Below are 17,262 nucleotides of genomic sequence, written 5' to 3'. Positions count from 1 at the left end.
TTTTAGTGTCCATCAGTGGATCTTACCAACAACTATTACTGTAGTGTTCTAATGGTTATTTTGTATTTTCCTCATCCTGCATCTACTAACTGAAATTCTTTTGGAAGGGAGAGCTATCTGCTCCCTCCCTCCCTCCCTTCCTTCCTTGTTTGACTCATGGGTATTTATTTTATTCTGTAGGTTATCCTATCCAATGCTCTTACTTACTTTTTGTTCAACTTTTTCCAGCTTTGGCTCTCTTTTAGGAGTCATCCTATACCCTTTCGACATGCCCATGCTCTTTTGCCTGCCTTCTGTCCTGGCACCCTTGGATGCTCTGGGCTCTTATATTTTCCTTGCCCCAGCTGTGTAATTGGTTCCATTTATTGGAGAAAGGTATTTAGGAACCTAGATCTAGGCACTAAATGTGCTTATTGCTTGGAGTGTGATTGCTTGTAAGCCCTTTCTTCTTTGATGCTTTTGTTGGTTTTTTCCATTGGTTTGTATTCTATATTACCTCCTTTTGGATTTTTATATTAGTGTTCATAGTAGGGTAAAATAAAAATAGAATTTTAAGAAAAATGGATTGTATGTTGTCATATTTTGCATTGTTTCTGCTTGTGACAGAGGATACGGAATTTCTTCTGTAACTTCAATTTTTATTTGTAAACCTTTCCTCTCACATACAGTCTCATCTGGTAACTTGAAGAATCATTCACAGATGACTTTTGGGGTTTGAAGGGGAAAGGGAGTGAAGAGTTACTCTTCATAGTGTTTTGGTACTTTCCCATTCTCATTCATCTTTATTGAGGTGTAACTGACAAATGAAATGGTAAGATATATTCTTTTTCCCCTTTTAACTCTTGCTTGGAGAAGAGGAGCTGGAATTAGTTGTTTATTAGTGAGTAATTTATAAATGAGATTTTTTTTTCCTTTTTGGCATATTTATTAGGTTGTGTTGACTGAGAGGCTATGTTCAAAATGAAAATTGGAAAACTTTAGATAAATAATACTATTTTAAAATGATGGTATTTGTAGCTTATATTTCTGATGTGACTTCTTTTGAAATAATTGGCACATGAGTATTATGTACTGTTGATATTTAATGTTTAAACAAGCTCTTGAAATAGGTTAAAATAGCCTAAATATTTCCTGTTGAAGAAAAATTACCTTGCTTTTTGCATTAAAAAAACATTGATGCCTCCTGGATCAGGCACAATGCCAGATGATAGAGATGTTGTAAAGGTGCTCAGTCCATATATTTTATAAAGCAGGCTTAATGATTTCTTTAAAAATTATATTAATATTGTTTCACAATCATAATATCAAAGAATCTAGAGTAAAAATGTAGGTTCTTCAACTCTAAATTCCATTCCTTCCTTCCCAGTCACTGTGAATAGTTGGTGTAACCTTCAGACCCTTTTCTTTACATGTGCACAAAGATAGTTCATACTCATGTATGTCTTTGTAAGATAATTGAGTTTATGCTCTAAGTATATCCTGCAGCTTGCTTTTCTTATTTAAAAATGTATGTTCATAATCTTTCATTTTTATTTAGAGAGTGCCATGCAGTAATTTACATAGCTTTGATGAAATGATAGTTGAGAAGAGTTAAAGATGAGAATCCTGGATCAAAGATCATATAAACAAATATTAAGTTAGAGGCCATTTGGTTTCTACAAAGTAAATTATGCTGTGGTATATTAAATGGAATATTACCCAACCACTAGAAAAGAATGAAATCTTGCCATTTATGACAACATGGATGGACCTAGAGGGTATTATGCTAAGTGAAATAAGTCAGAGAGGGAAAGACAAATAACCATATGACTTCACTTAAATGTGGAACCTAAAAAACAAAATGAACGAATATAACAAAACAGAAACAGACTCAGATACAGAGAACAAATTGGTAGTTGCTGGGGGTGGTGAGTGGAGTGATGAGTGAAATAGGTGAGGGAGATTAAGAAGTACAGACTTAAAGCTCATAAAATAAAGAACTCACAGGGATGTAATTTATAGCTTAGGAAATATAGTTAATAATAATGTATGACTTCATACAGTAATTTTGAACTACCGGTATGGTAACATGATGGATGACAGATGGTACTCAGACTTACTGTGGTGATCATTTTGTAATGTATAAAAATATCGAACCACTATACCTGAAACTAGTATAATATTGTAAGTCAATTATATTTCAGTAAAAAGAAAGAAAGAAAAAAATGAAATTATGCCTTGTTCATTTGCGGGAATTAACAGACCTGGCAGCTGAATTTTAAACTTTCAAAAAGACTTTGATGAATTTCCAGACTAAGAATATTTAAAATTTGAAGTTGCTTTGTATTTAAGAGAAACACTTTTGTCTCAAAGGGGGTAAGTGTAGAGAAAGAAAGAAAACTATGAGTAAGTAGATGTTTTTGTGAAAAAAAAATCTGAATCTTGGTTACCCTTTGATTATTAGTGTTATCTAACAGTTTCAGAAATGAGATGGGGGTGGGGAAGAAGGGTGCATTCAATGTTTCCAAGTATGCTAAACTGGAATATTTATCATGTTAATTATCCAAGATGATTAGGATAAATTTCAGGGAGATTTCACACAGCTGTGTGAATAGAAAAAAGGGTTAAGTGATGAGCTGCTTATTGATAAAGTATAAGGTAAGACAAAATCCAAGTGATGGCCTCTGATTCATGATACTGCTTAAAACAGAGGCTTAAAGGTGATGATTTTAAGTCAAAACAAAACAAAACCCCCAAACCTTCATTTTAACATAGTAGATAATAGAGAAATAGGTCTTGTTATCCTGAGAGAGTACAAGTCAAAGGTACTTAGAAATTTGCTAACACCTAGTAAATACATGATTTGTTTTTCTTTTTTATAATCTTTCTTTCTTCCCAGTTCAGCAGTAGTCCTGAAGGCTATAGAATAGGAGGTGAGAATGAGGTTAAAAAAACATTTTGCAAAAAGTAAATGAAAACGATTAACTTTTGGTTACTTCCTCAACTGCTATTCTCAAGACATCAGTGGCTCAGTTTAGAAAACTACTGATGTTATTCACTGATATGCAAAAGAAAATTATGTCTTCTACAGTGGTTGCTAGGGTTTACTGTAATCTTTTCTAAAGCCAACAGTTTGAAATTAGAAAATGTAAATAAATCCTATGGAAATTCAGCCTATTTCCATTTATTCAGCTCTAAGTAAGAAAACCAGTATGTTTTACACAAATGCCTTCCTCAGGGTAGAATGTATATAACTTGTATGTGTCCTGGAGACAGCCTAGTATATATCATTTTACCATGGGCTGCCTCGCTAGTTGAACAGATTTCTTCAGCTCCAGTCAGGGCACCACTCAGCTTCATCAGCAAACATCTTTTGAGAGCCTACTTCATGTCAGGCTTGATAAGCTAAGCACTGGGGATATAAAGACTAAATAAGACTTTCTTCTACCCACTAGGCCAGGGTTAAGCAGGTTAAGCCTTTCAGTAGGTCTGTGGCAGTGAAACAGTGTCTTTTTTAGAAATATCCTTCGAGGTGGGACATCCATGCCTCTCCTTTAATAGACTGAATTTTTTTGGACCCACAGTATCTACACCTATTTCATCTAAATGTGTCTAGAGTAGTGGTTCCTAGTGTTTCTTTGGGTCACAGACTCTTCTAGGAATCAAATTATAGTTATGAAGCTCTCCAGAAATTACATGTACACAGAGAATATTGTGATTCTGTTATGCCATAGAGTTGTAAATCAGAAGAGTGTTTAAACTGCTTCTTTGAAAATTTAACTTTTACTTGGGGTGAAAGAAATGTAAGCAAAGAAATTAAAGTATAAGGTGATAAGTATTATATGGGGGTTCCATGGGGCTAGTTACCTTCTGTAATTTTGTTTCCTTACATTAATTACATTAGTATGTAGTTACATTACATAAAATCTTTGAAGCTAAAAGACAAATTTATGTAACACAGTTACTTACCCCGTTATTCAATTTATTTCAGATGAAGTCAGGCAGGCTACTTAGGAAAACACTACTTAGAAAAACACATTTCTAAGTTGTCCTTGATGAGATAATTTATTTTCATAGTTGTGAACTTACTTTATAGTTTATCTGAACGTAAATAGCAATGGGGCAATGCCAGATAACACATGACATGTGTATCTATACAAGGCTGAGGCTTTTGATGAATGGAACAACTGAAAGTCTTTTATAAAGGCGTACAGACTTCTAGCCTGATTTCTGAAACCCGTAGGAAAACAGCACAAAGACTAGATTGTTTTTACTGTGGTATCTCAAGTGAAGCTAAAAGTAATGACACCTATTTCTCTTTTTGTTCAATTAAAAAAAATAACATAAAATTTACCATCTTAATCATTTTTTAAGTGTACGGTTCAGTAGTATTAAGAGTATTCACATTATGAAACAGATCTCTGTAACTTTTTTGTTTTGCACATCTGAAACTCTGTCCCCATTAAACAACAACTTCCCCTTTCTCCCTTCCGTTCAGCCTTGGTAACTACCACTTTGCTCAGTGTTTCTATGAGTTTGATTACTTTAAATACCTCATATAAGTGGAATCATAATATTTGTCTTATTGTGACTGGCTTATTTCACTTAGCCTAATGTCCTCAAGGTTCATGTTGTGGCACATGACAGGATTTCTTTACTTTTAAGGCTGCATAAAATTCCATTGTACATATGTACACCACATTTTGTTTATCCATCATCCCTTAATGGATATTTGGGTTGCTTCTACCTCTTGGCTATTATGAATAGTGCTGCTGTGGACATGGGTGTACAAATATCTCTTTGAATCCCTGCTTTCAAGTTGTTTGGTTAGATACCCCAAAAGGGGTAGTGCTAGATCATATAGTAGTTCTATTTTTAATTTTATAAGGAAACTCCATACTGTTTTCCTTAGCAGTTGCACCATTTTACAACCCCACCAATGGTACACAAGGGTCCTAATTTCCCTCTACACCTCACTAGCCCTTGTTATTTTCTGTTTTGTTGCACAGGAGTGCCATTCCTTTGTACCTGTAGCACTGGATTCTCCAGTCATGTCCCTTGGTTTTGTGGGCATTCTCCAGCGACAGGCACAGCCTACAATCTGACCGTTTCTTAAAGAGTGAAAGGGTGAGAATGGGGTTACAAAATAAATAAGTCTGTCAGAAAGAAACTTGGCAATCCTGTAAGTCTCCATGTTTGGCACCCACGTGCCATTGAAGAGGATTTCTTAATGACATCAGGCATTTGGAAATTGGTAGGCTAGTGGTCTTCAGATAAATAAGGCAGCATTTGTAGTCAAGACTGTTAGCTAAAACAGTACCCCAGTGCTGGGACATGACCAGCATAAAATAGGAGTTGGAGGTCTCCAGAAGCCACAGATTACATATGGAATAATAGCATGTACCTCCCCTATAACTTTATGTTGAATAATTAATTCTTATAAGTGCTTCCAGTTTCCATTTAGGGCCTAGTAAAGATTTTCCCTTGTTCTGCACGTGATGTCTTATGACCTTACTGTTGACCAAAAGTGATACATTTTATGTTTTAACAGGTTAATGTTTAGACTTGTCTTTCTTCCTTCTGCTTTTTTTGGCGGCATTGTTAGAGAATTTCATACTTTCTTCCATAGGAGATACAATGTAAGAATATTGTGCCCTCGGTCAAACACTATAGCAGAAACTTGATGTCTCAGTTACTTCCTGCTAATCTTAGGACATTTATGTCACCACTGCCTGGGAGACCAAGGAAAATACTTCTTTTGAAAACTAGTCCCTAAAATTCAGAGCTTTTCCTTCCTCAACTCTCATGCTCTATCCTGGGATCCAGTTGTCAGAAGTACAGCCCACACAGTGAGCTATTTCAATGTGTGTAAAATATTTTTATGTGGTAAAAGTATAAAAGGGAAATAAGTTACAGATCAGTAAATCTCATGTTATTTGGATAGCCTAGGACAAATTTTAAAATACCATCTTATTCTAAGCATATACTAATTTACCGCTTCATTGTAGCCCTAAACCTTGAGATCCCCTAAGATGTCACAGTCCTTTTCCTGTTAGGTTCAGCTCTCTCCTGGTTACTTTATTTCAGATCCACAAGTGAATGTGGGGAAGAGGGCTTTTGCCAGACTCTTTATATTGTGAACTTTTAATTAATTAAGTAATAAATGGCAAGATCAAGATCAACCTCAAATTATTTGTTTTTCAGATACCTTCAGAGGTGTATCATTTCGTCATTATAGATGAACGTGATATTCTCTGGGACTTTCTGAATCCATAGTCTTGATGGGTTTAAGTGCTGTCTATCAATACTATTCATCAGGAGCCTGGACTGTTTATTTTATATTAATTTTTAAATATAATTTATATTTTAAACCTTTAAAGGGTGAGAATTCATATATATGGTAACATAAATATGAATTAACAAGGCTGGTAGACGAACCAAAATAATACACTTTTATTTTTTCTATTAACCAGAGTACACATCAAAACAAAGATCAAGAGAGTGGTACTCAGGCTGACTTCAAGTTATCTTCACTATAGCTCTTTTTGGCTCCAGGAATGTTCTTGTTGGTTTTCCTGACTCAACTCCTAACAAGCTGGTTTGCTTGACTAAACTTTAATCAGCTACTTTTAAATTAGGTGCCAATCACCAGCTCAGGGTAATTAATAGTCAATAATTTTGTCTTTTAATTTTAAGAGAAAAGGAGTTTACAGAGAACCGAACTATTTATGTTTATCTTTCTTCCCATTGGAAGTCAGTCCTGTATTTGAGATGCACAGAAGAAAATAGTTGGGTGTATAATTCAGCTGATTTTATTAGGAGTATGGAGATAGTGTATTGCACTGCAGGTAATCAATTTAAACACAAGCAATAAAGAATGGATAGTATGAATGGTTTTCTTTTTCTCAAAACGTCCCAACAAATTGAAAGAAGTTCATCTAATTATACTAATTCAAATTTGTTTAGATCTTATTTACCTTTTCCCTTTGTCGTAAGAGTGGTACATGTCTACTGTTAAATTTGGAAACAGAAAAGAATTATAAACAGGAAAATTTTTTTTTTACTACCATTTTTAGTCACTTTATACACTTAAAAGAAATTGTTTTTGAGACCATACTTGATATATGGATTTATATTCTGATTTTTATAATTTCTTTCTACTTAAAACCACACACACACACACACATATATTTTATTGAAGTACAGTCAATTACAGTGTGTCAATTTCTGGTGTACTAAGCACAATGTCCCAGTCATGCATATACATACATATATTCGTTTTCATATTTTTTTCATTAAAGATTATTACAAGATATTGAACATAGTTCTCTATGTTATATGAAAGAAACTTTTTAAAATCTATTTTTATATATGGTGACTAACATTTGTAAATCTCAGACTCCCAAATTTATCCCCTCCCACCCATACATATATATATATATATATATATATATATATATATATTAAAAAAATGCTAACGAGGGCAAATTGAAAGTGAAAGTCACTCATTAACCATCTACCCATTGGCAACTACTATTAAAATTGTCATGTAGGTCCTAACAGACCTTTTTCTAGCCGTATTTTTTAGTTGATTATACTGTATAGAACTGTTTTGATCCCCAGTCTCTTTGCTAAATATTTTGAATATTTTCCATCTCAGTAGATATTCTTCTAAAATACAATTTTTTTGGTTGCTGCATAGGATTTTGTATAAATGTACTATAATTTACTTAATTTCCTATTTTGCAGCATTTAAGTTATTTTGCTGTTTTTTGCTGTTATAGATGATATCCTCTATACATCTCTGATTATTTCTTTAAAAAGTATACATATTTTTTTTCCAATTTAATGTAGCATTTTCCTATGTCATTGAAAATTCATTCTAAGTATTTTATGCTAACATGGATCTACTGTTTGTTTGTTTGTTTATTTATTTATTTATTTTGCTAGATTCAGAATCTCCAAGACTTGTTTTTAGTAAATGGATCATTATCTGTCATGGGAGATATATATATATTCTTATAATGATAATGAGCAATAAATAATCAGTAGCCGACCAACCATTATACAAGTCCAATACAATATAAACTGTCAGAAAATGAGACTAGCAAAAATTTACTAGGATGAAGTTCTTCAGCAAACATTTGGGTTTTATCTATGTGTTAGAGCTCAAGCCCACAGTAGAGCTAGGCTCAAGACTCTTAATGAGTAACGCCATACTGGGTCACATTCTGTGACTTTATACATTCCTCATCATTAAAAACAAAAACAAAGGGGAAAAAAAAACCCTGAAAGCCTAGGATAGAGACGAAGAGTGAATGGGGATGGGAGGACTATTTATTGAAGGAATAAAGAGCTCTCGATTTGCTGTGGCAAATATATATGTATTTTCCATAACCTGTGTTCTCATCTGATAATTGATTTGTATTAGTTCAGCCACTCTTGGTAGTGAAATTTGTGGTACATCAAAATGTATGTTAGTAAATTAAAATATTAAGAGAAGATAATGCTGGAGATGAAAACATTTTAATGTTGTAAAACCAAGTTTTAGTTGATGGGTAAGTTCTCCAAGTATGGTTACTTTCATTGTAGTTGCTGTTCATCATAACATGTGTAAGTTGACTATAAGCCAAAAAATGTTTTCTTACTCTTAAATAGAGTTTTAAACTTGAATTTGAACACCCTCTTACTTCTCAGCACTTAAAATAACCGAAGTTTCTCAGTGTAAGATTGGTATTATTGCGTTAGTTGTTTTTAATTGCTTGGATTCTATTCTATTATTTTTATAGCTATAATGTATTTTTAACAATGTTCTTTAAAAATTAAAAAATAAAAATTTACAGAGAGATGACAAATATCACTAAAATCATCTCCCACCATAGCACAACTTAATATGTTTATATATATATATTTTTGTCTTAGGCCAGAAGCATGCATTGTGAAATTTTCAAAGTTGTGCATAATGTATTGTTATAAATTGGAATAAATAGCCAACATTTTAAACAGTATGTGTGAACATGTTGCTAAGTCTTTCTATAGAAAAGGTTAGAATAATGTAATGAATTAGGTGCCATTATCTCTGTTTTACAAATGAGATATAGATGTACAGATACACAGATATACAGATAGGTATAGAAAGAATATATAACTTATCCAAAATTATACATGCGGTAAATTCACTAAATTCACCCTAGTCATCATCACCACCACCACCACCACCACCATCATCATCATTATTATTATTACTAGTAGTAAACATTTTGTCAGATTCTCTTTTTTGGGAGGTGGGTATTTTGCTCTAAAGAGCTGCCTCATTATTGGTGGCCATTGGATAGCTGTTTTTAATTATTTTGGAGTCACAAACCCCTTTGAAAATCTGATAAAATTCGTAGATTCTTTTCCTAGAAAAATTCATTATACAAAGATTTTTGCATAAATTTTCAGTCTGGGCATGTACCTCTTGAAGCCTATCTGTGGACTCTATAATAGTAGTTACCAAATTTTAATGAGTATGTAAATCATCTGGATTGTTTGTTAAAATGCAGGTTTCCTGATCTTATTGCCTAAAGCCTGGACTTGGACTTAGAATCTGTCCTTTTTACAAGCACTTCAAATGACCTGGATACCACATGTTTTAAGGACGCTGTTTACAAAACTCTACCCTGAGATTAAGAATCTTATTTCATTGCTGTTTTAGAGTAGCTATGACACAGTACATACTCTAGGTGTTTGAAATAGGTCTTTATTATCAAATGATTGTACAAATTAGAACTGTTGTTACGAACTCTGGTGACATTATTGTATACTTTTATTGTTACTACTGCCAATCTACTTTTTATCTTCAGATTTTCTATTTAGAAGAGTCCTATGTATGTCTGGAAAAATATGATTACTTAAACATTTCCCAATTACTTGAAAATAATCTGCAGAGATTATTTATTGATTTCCTTTGGTAATCACTGACTTTTTAAAAAATAACATTTTCTCTCAAATTTATTTCTTAACCCATTTTAAAAATAATTTAAAATAAAGTACTCATTAAACATTTTTCCCTAATTACATTTATTTGTAGGATGAACTTTCTGATGTTAGCCAAGGAGGATCTAAAGCTACCACTCCAGCATCAACAGCTGCTTCAGATGTGGCAGCAATTCCTACTGATACTCCCTTAAATGAAGATAATGAAGGATTTGTAAAGGCTGCAGATATCCCAGAAAAGTCAGAGATCAGCAAGCACATTGAAGTACAGGTAGCCCAAGAAACTAGAAATGTGTCAACAGGTAAGTGACCCTAGTTCTTTATTTACTGGCAAAGTATTCAATAAATCCAGATGATGTGGGTGTGAGAAGATACACGTTTGGGGTGTTGTTGCTGTAGATTTATAAAATTGTACTCAATTTTAAATTAGCTTAAAAGAGGTGATGATTAAATAAAGTTTTGGAGAGAAAAATTGGGATGGGGGGATTGGCAGGTTGGAGTGCCTGAAAGACAGAAGGACAGTCCCTGCCTTAGGTCATTAGGCTATGTTTTTAATTTCTCTGTATTCCACACCTTAAATAGAATGAAAACAGTGAGTTATGGCTGGGGATAGCCAGAAAGAAGCAAAAATGAAAACTTTCTTTGGTTATTTATTAGTTTCTTGGATTTACTATTAATTGTATATATGACATTTTATCTAAGATTATGTTTCCTAGAATCAACTCTTTAAAAAAATTTTTATGGTGAAATGATATATTTACAATCATAAAAGCAACAGGATTTTCATACGAGGGACAGTATGTGTTATGTGCATTATTTTTATGTCATTTTGTCATTTCCCAAGGCTCTGCTGAAAATGAAGAGAAGTCAGAAGTTCAGGCAATCATCGAGTCCACTCCTGAGTTGGATATGGACAAAGATCTCAGTGGATATAAAGGCTCAAGGTACTGTAAATGTTAGAAAGGACATCTTTTCCCTCTCCCAGAAGTACCCATTGTCTTCTGGTCTCTGACCAGACAAAATGCATTCAAATATTTTGCTGAAGAAATATTGATATTATATTTTGGTTTTCGAATCTTGAATCTGGATATTGTACATGCTTAAAATGTTTTATGAAATGTTACCTCTGTGGCATCAGGAACTAGGAGCATGTGGAAGGATGCGGGGGAAAAAAGATGGATAAGGAGTATTCCATACTTTCTACAACTTAGAAAACATAGAAGCAAAATTGAGAAAAGTAATAATTTGAGCAAACTTTATTCCTTTCCCCAGATCAGGAAGAAGAGAATGTCTTCCCTTCAAAACTGTAATGATCTTACTATTGGAAGAAATTAGTCTCATTCCACATGGGTAGGCTGTTTAGTGGTGAGAAGAGAATGGTTATTTGTCATCTTAATGAAGGTCATCTGAAATATATTGATGTTCAAGAATGTCACACAGGAGCTACTGCCTTTTAATTTCTAATAGACAATTTTTTTAATTAATTAACAATGACCATAAAAATATGCCATTTATTGATCACTGCTAGACATTGTGCAGTATGCAATAGTGGTTAAAAAGCATGAGCTTAGAATAAGACTATGTGCGTTCAAATCCTGACTTGGATTTGAATCTGAGGTAAGTTTCCTCATCCGTAAAAGGGAATTATAATACCTCAGATGGTTGTGAAGAATGTGTCTTAATACATGTTAAATCATTGGCAAGTGCCCGGTTCAATAAATGTTAGCTAATTTTATCACCATCATTATTTTATATATAATTTTATCTTAATTATAACCTTGTTAGGTAGCTGTCTTCACCCCTGTTGGAAGGAAGCTCAGAATTGTATGGTAACTTGTCCAAGATTACTGAACTAGCAGGAGGCGGAGCTGGGATTTAATCTAGGACTCTCTGATTTCAAAGGCCGTGTCCTGTTAAAATATTTTTCCTTAATTGTTTGTTTAATAAATTAAACAAAGCAGAGTGTAGAAAGTGAAATTTGCTTCTTATCCATTCTCTCCTAAACCTAGGAGATACAGCTACTTATTATCATTTGTGTGCTTTTATCATTCTAAACCTCTTTTTAAAAATAAAAAACACTTTTATTAGACTAATGCATGTATGCACTGTTAAGGTCAAAGGCAATACAAAATATGAAGGGCAATACTAGTCCCTTGCCCCTACCAACATGTCATTCCCACTCCCAAGAGTCAGTCTCTATCACTTCTCAGTTCTCTTTGGGTATTTATCTTCAAGTATCTAAATCACATCCTTACGCTTTTTCCCTTAGTCCCTCTCTTTCTCAGTTGGGATTTTATGAGTAAATTAAGTCCTAATGCCCTAAGGTGCTCCTTGTATATAATGAATTATCTCCACTCCTGTGCATTTAGAACAGTACTAGCTATGTACTTTCTTTGAGATAATTGAGAAAATAGTCACTCAAACCATCTTTTGTATTCTGAGGATCAAATGAGAAGCACTGGTTTAAAAACATTGCAATACTAGCTGTTGACTTTATAATGGAAGACTTTAGAGCGCTTAAACCACCGCCTTTCCTTTCATCCTCCCAATATAATTGTATCTGTTTTTGTTACATTAAGACTCATTGATTATATCATTATGATTATGTAAATACTTAACAGCCTAGCCACAGAATATACTGATTACATTTCCTTTCTTTTACAACTTTGTTTTTCTTTAATTTAGTAAAGTGTCAGGGGTTTTTTGGTTGGTTTTGTTTGTTTTGCTTAGACTTCTACATACCTATCACTAATTCATTGACGGATGCCCTACAAATCATAAACATAAACATTCTCAAAATGGCCAAACATGAAACCAGTTTCCTGGCACACTCTCTCCTGATGTCTTCTATTCCTGTTCTCCAATCTAGACTTTATGATGTTTGCGCTGGTCCTGGAATTTGCTCTCACTGTCATCCTGGGGATTCTTTTCACCTCTCTCCTCTGTTCTGTCTTCTGTTTCCTGGACACATGTCATCTTGTTTCCTGATTAATGCCTTTGTTTTGACAGAACATATTCTTTCTTTCTTGGCAAAGGCTGTGTGGGAAGTAAGTTTTTGAGAACCTGAACGTGATAAATATCATATAAAGACATGATAGTTTAGCTGGGTACAGAATTCTAGGTTGGAAAGTCTGCAGAATTGTGAAGACATTGCTTCATCATCATGTTGAGTTTGGAGTGATGCCATTTGGTTTCTTGCTTTTTTGTATATTCTTTTTCTAAGTTTTTAGGATTTCTCTTTATCCCTGTTCTGTTTTCCTTTTTAAAAATTCGTGATGTTGTGTTTGATATAGGGATCTTCTTTTGTATCTGCATAAGTCATTTTATCTGGAAATTCATATTTCCCAGTTCTAAATTTTCTTTTTATTTCTCCATTTTGTTGTCTCTTCTTTCTCTGTGGAATACCGATTGAACATACTGAACATCCTGGACTAACCCTCATAATTCCCTGTTCCCCTTTTTTTTCCTATCTCTTCAGTTTTAGTTCTAATTTCTGGATGATTTCTTCAACTTTATCTTTCAACCCTCATTAATTTTTTTTCCCTAAAATCTTTTTATTTTTCTTGGATGATTGCTTTTTATAACATCCTATAATTCTCTTATGGATGCAACATTTGTTATTTTAAAAGAAGATTTTTTTTTTTTTTAAAGTTTTTGCTGCTGTCTACAATCCTTGTCTCCTTTTACTCTGAGTGCCCCATCATAGTCCATTTGTTTTGGGCTCTTAATTTTATGATAGAGACATTCTTCGAATACCTAGTCCTCTGTGGCTGTTTTGCTCATACTTAAATAAATGATACTGATTCTTCAGTTTTCTGCCTACAACGTTTAACCTTGGCTTTCATTGTTTTTGGAGCAATGCTGGGAGAAGGGAAGTCTCACTGTTCTGGAGGATTGGATTTAGGTCTCATACTACTTCTTGTGCTATCTTTTCATCCCATCCCTCTATCTTATAGTCCCTCTTTTACACGTCTCTCTGCAGATTTCTGATTTCTTCAATTCGTGGGCCCTTCAGGGATTCTGGCAGCATACTGACTTCCTCCTTACACACTAATGGCTTAAGTTTCAGCTTTTTCTTCTCTGTTGAATCAGTTTAATCAGTTTCTACCGTTTGCCCATCTGTTTTCCATCTTACAGAATTTTGTTCACATTTTATCTGCTTTCTTAGATCTTTTTCTATTCCCCATGTCTTTGTGGGGATATACCTTTAGAATTCCTTTGCTGTCATTTTAGTTGCATTTCTGAATAATTGGGTGAAAAATGACTATGTCCAACATGTTTAACTGGAAATCCTGTACAGATTTTTTGCTATTACTATAACATTAATATGCAAACATGTACATTTCCCCATTCTCCTCTACAACCCTGTAAAAAGGGCTTTTTTATACATACTGTATTGCAATTTGCCTTTTTTTTTTTTCAGTTTTTAATAGACTTTATTCTTTTAGAGCAGTTTCAAGTTCACAACAGAATTGAGCAGAAAGTGCAGAGTTCACACATAGCCCTCCCTACCCACACATATATACTACCCTACCCTCAACATCCCTCATCAGTGAGGGATATTTGGTACAATCGATGAACCAACATGGGCACATTATTATCAACCAAACTCCATAGTTTACATTAGGGTTCACTATTGATGTTGTACATTCTATGGGCTTTGATAAATGCATAATGACATATAGCTACCACTGTAGTGTCATACAGAATAATTTCATTGCCTTAAAAATCCCTTATGCTCCATCTATTCATTCCTCTCTCCCTCCCTCTCCTCAAACCCTTGGAAACCAGGATCTTTTTATTGTTTCTGTAGCTTTGCCTTTTCCAGAATGTCATTTGGTTGGAATCGTATAGTTTGTAGCCTTTTCAGACTGGCTTCTGTCATTTAGTAATATGTCTTTTAAGTTTTTCTTCTATGTCTTTCATGGCTTTATAGATTTTTTTTAACTGCACATATATTTTTTAACTTATATATATATATATATATATATATATATATATATATGTACTGTTCATTGTTTCTAAGAACGTTTAGAGCTTTAGCTTTTTAAACTTACATAGTTATCAAAGGTATAAAGCCAACCACAAAATAAGAATTAACTCAAAAAGATACATACACCCTGCTATTAACAGCAACGTTATTTATAATTACCAAGATATGGAAGCAACCTAAGTGCACATCAATAGTTGAATAGGTAATGGAGATGCAGCATGTGTGTGTGTGTATAAATATATATATATATAAATAAATGGTATACAAGTCACCCATTAAAAGAAGGATATTTTGCCATTTGTAGCCCTTCATCTTTTTTTTTTTTTTTTTTTTTTACTTCAAAACCTAGAATTTTATAACTGGCAGAGACATTTCCATTACATCAAAAACAACAAAATACCGAGAAATAAACTTAGCCAAGGAGGTTACCTATACTCTGAAAACCAAAATGACACAAAGAAGTGGAAAGATTTCTTGTGCTCTTGGATTGGAAGAATCAACACTATCAAAATGGCTACACTACCCAAAGCAATCCACAGACCCAACGCAACCCCTATCAAAATACTCGCGACATTCTTCCCAGAACTAGAACAAGCAATTCCAAAATTTATAAGAAGCCACAAAAGACCCCAAACAGCCAAAGCAATCTTTTGTAGGTCTCTCTCTCTTTTCTCTTTCTTCATTTTGTTCTCTTTTCTTATGGTTTGATGACTAGAGAAGGTTCTTTAGCATTTGTTGTAAAGCTGGTTTGGTGGTGCTGAAATCTTTTTAGCTTTTGTTTATCTGTGAAGCTTTTGATTTCTCCATCAAGTCTGAATGAGAGCCTTGCTGGATAGAGTATTCTTGGTTGTAAGTTTCCCCCTTGCATCACTTTAAATATATCGTGCCACTCCCTTCTGGCCTGTAGAGTTTGTGCTGAAAAATCAGCTGATAACCTTTTAGGAGTTCCCTTGTATGTTATTTGTTGCTTTTCTCTTGCTAATTTTAATATTTTCTCCTTATCCTTAGTTTTTGTCTGTTTGATGTCTATGTATCTTGGTGTGTTCCTCTTTGGGTTGATTCTGTGTGGTACTCTCTGCTCTTCCAGGACTTGGGTGACTGTTTCCTTTCCCAAGTTGGGGAAGTTTTCAGTTATTATCTCTCCAAAAATGTTCCCAGGTCTTTTCTCTCTCTCTCTTCTCTTTATGGGGCCCCTATAATGTGAATATAAGAGTGCTTCATGTTGTCCCAGCGTTCTCTTAAACTATCCTCATTCCTTTTTATTTTTTATGTTCTGAAGTAGTGATTTCCACTAATCTGTCTTCTAGTTCACTGATCTGTTCTGCTTCATTTATTCTTCATTCCTTCCAGTATATTGTTCATTTCAGTGATTTTATTCTTCAGCTCTGTTTGGGTATTTATATTTTCCATCTTTTTGCTGAAAACTTCACTCTATGCATGTATACTCTTCTTGAGTTCTCTAAACATCTTCACCATCATTACTTAAAAGTCTTTCTCAGGTAAATTTCCTATCTCCTCATCACTTATTTCTTCTGGGATTTTATTTTGTGCCTTGGCCTGGGAGATATTCCTTTGCCACCTCATATCGTCTATCTATCTCTGTGTTTGTAGATTCCTTCCACAGGTTTTGGGATTGTTGTTTTCTTACTTCTAGTATCTGTCCCTGGTGGATGAGGTTGGACTAAAGGCTTATGCAGGTTTCCTGGCAGGAGGAGCCAGTGCCTGCCCACTGCTGGATGAAGCTTGGTCCTGGACCTCTGGTGGGTAGGAGGCCTTTGTGGCTTAGGAAGTCTGATGATGGGTGGTGCTGTGTTCCCACCCTGTATGTTGTTTGGCCTGAGGCTTCCCTGCTGCCTGTTGGGTGGGGCTAGGTCTTTGTGCTCATGATCCAATCAAGATGTCAGCCTCCCGGAAAGCTCATGTAGATTAACACTCCTAGAATGTCCGCCACCAGCTTTTATGTCCCTTGAGTGAGCCGCAGCCATCCCCCACACCCCCAGGAGACCCTCCAAATCCAGCAGGCTGGTCTGGCGCAGGTTCCTATGAAATCACTGCCTCTGTGCTTGGACCTGGTGCATGTGAGTTTCCGTGTACGCTTCTCAAGTGAATGGAGTCTCTGTTTCCTCCAGTCCTGTGGAGCTCCTGGAGCCAAGCCTTCAAAACCAGATATCCTGGTGTTCCCTTCTCTTCCCAATGCTAGAACCCGGTCTGGGGAGACTGATGTAGGGATTAGAGCTCTCACTCCTGTGGGAGGGCCTCTGCAACTTAACTATTCTTCAGCTTGTGGGTTGCCCACCCGGGGGGTATGGGGC

At 34.7% G+C, this 17,262-nt stretch overlaps 1 protein-coding gene across 5 annotated transcripts in view; it reads left to right on the top strand.

Annotated features, from left to right (window-relative positions):
* Positions 1 to 17,262, top strand: part of SPAG9 (sperm associated antigen 9) — a 133,088-nt gene that overhangs the window by 68,780 nt on the left and 47,046 nt on the right. For all 5 annotated transcript variants that reach the window (XM_010949611.3, XM_045512583.2, XM_074342816.1 and 2 more), the window contains 2 exons: positions 10,052 to 10,259; positions 10,802 to 10,901. In XM_010949611.3, coding sequence (XP_010947913.1) covers positions 10,052 to 10,259; positions 10,802 to 10,901 — 308 coding nt within the window. The remainder of the gene's footprint in view (positions 1 to 10,051; positions 10,260 to 10,801; positions 10,902 to 17,262) is intronic.

The sequence above is a fragment of the Camelus bactrianus genome, chromosome 16 (assembly GCF_048773025.1).
Source record: "Camelus bactrianus isolate YW-2024 breed Bactrian camel chromosome 16, ASM4877302v1, whole genome shotgun sequence".
In the NCBI taxonomy this organism is placed as follows: Eukaryota; Metazoa; Chordata; class Mammalia; order Artiodactyla; family Camelidae; genus Camelus; species Camelus bactrianus.
The sequence above is the reverse complement of the archived record's forward strand: the minus strand, read 5'-3'. Positions and strand labels throughout refer to the sequence as shown.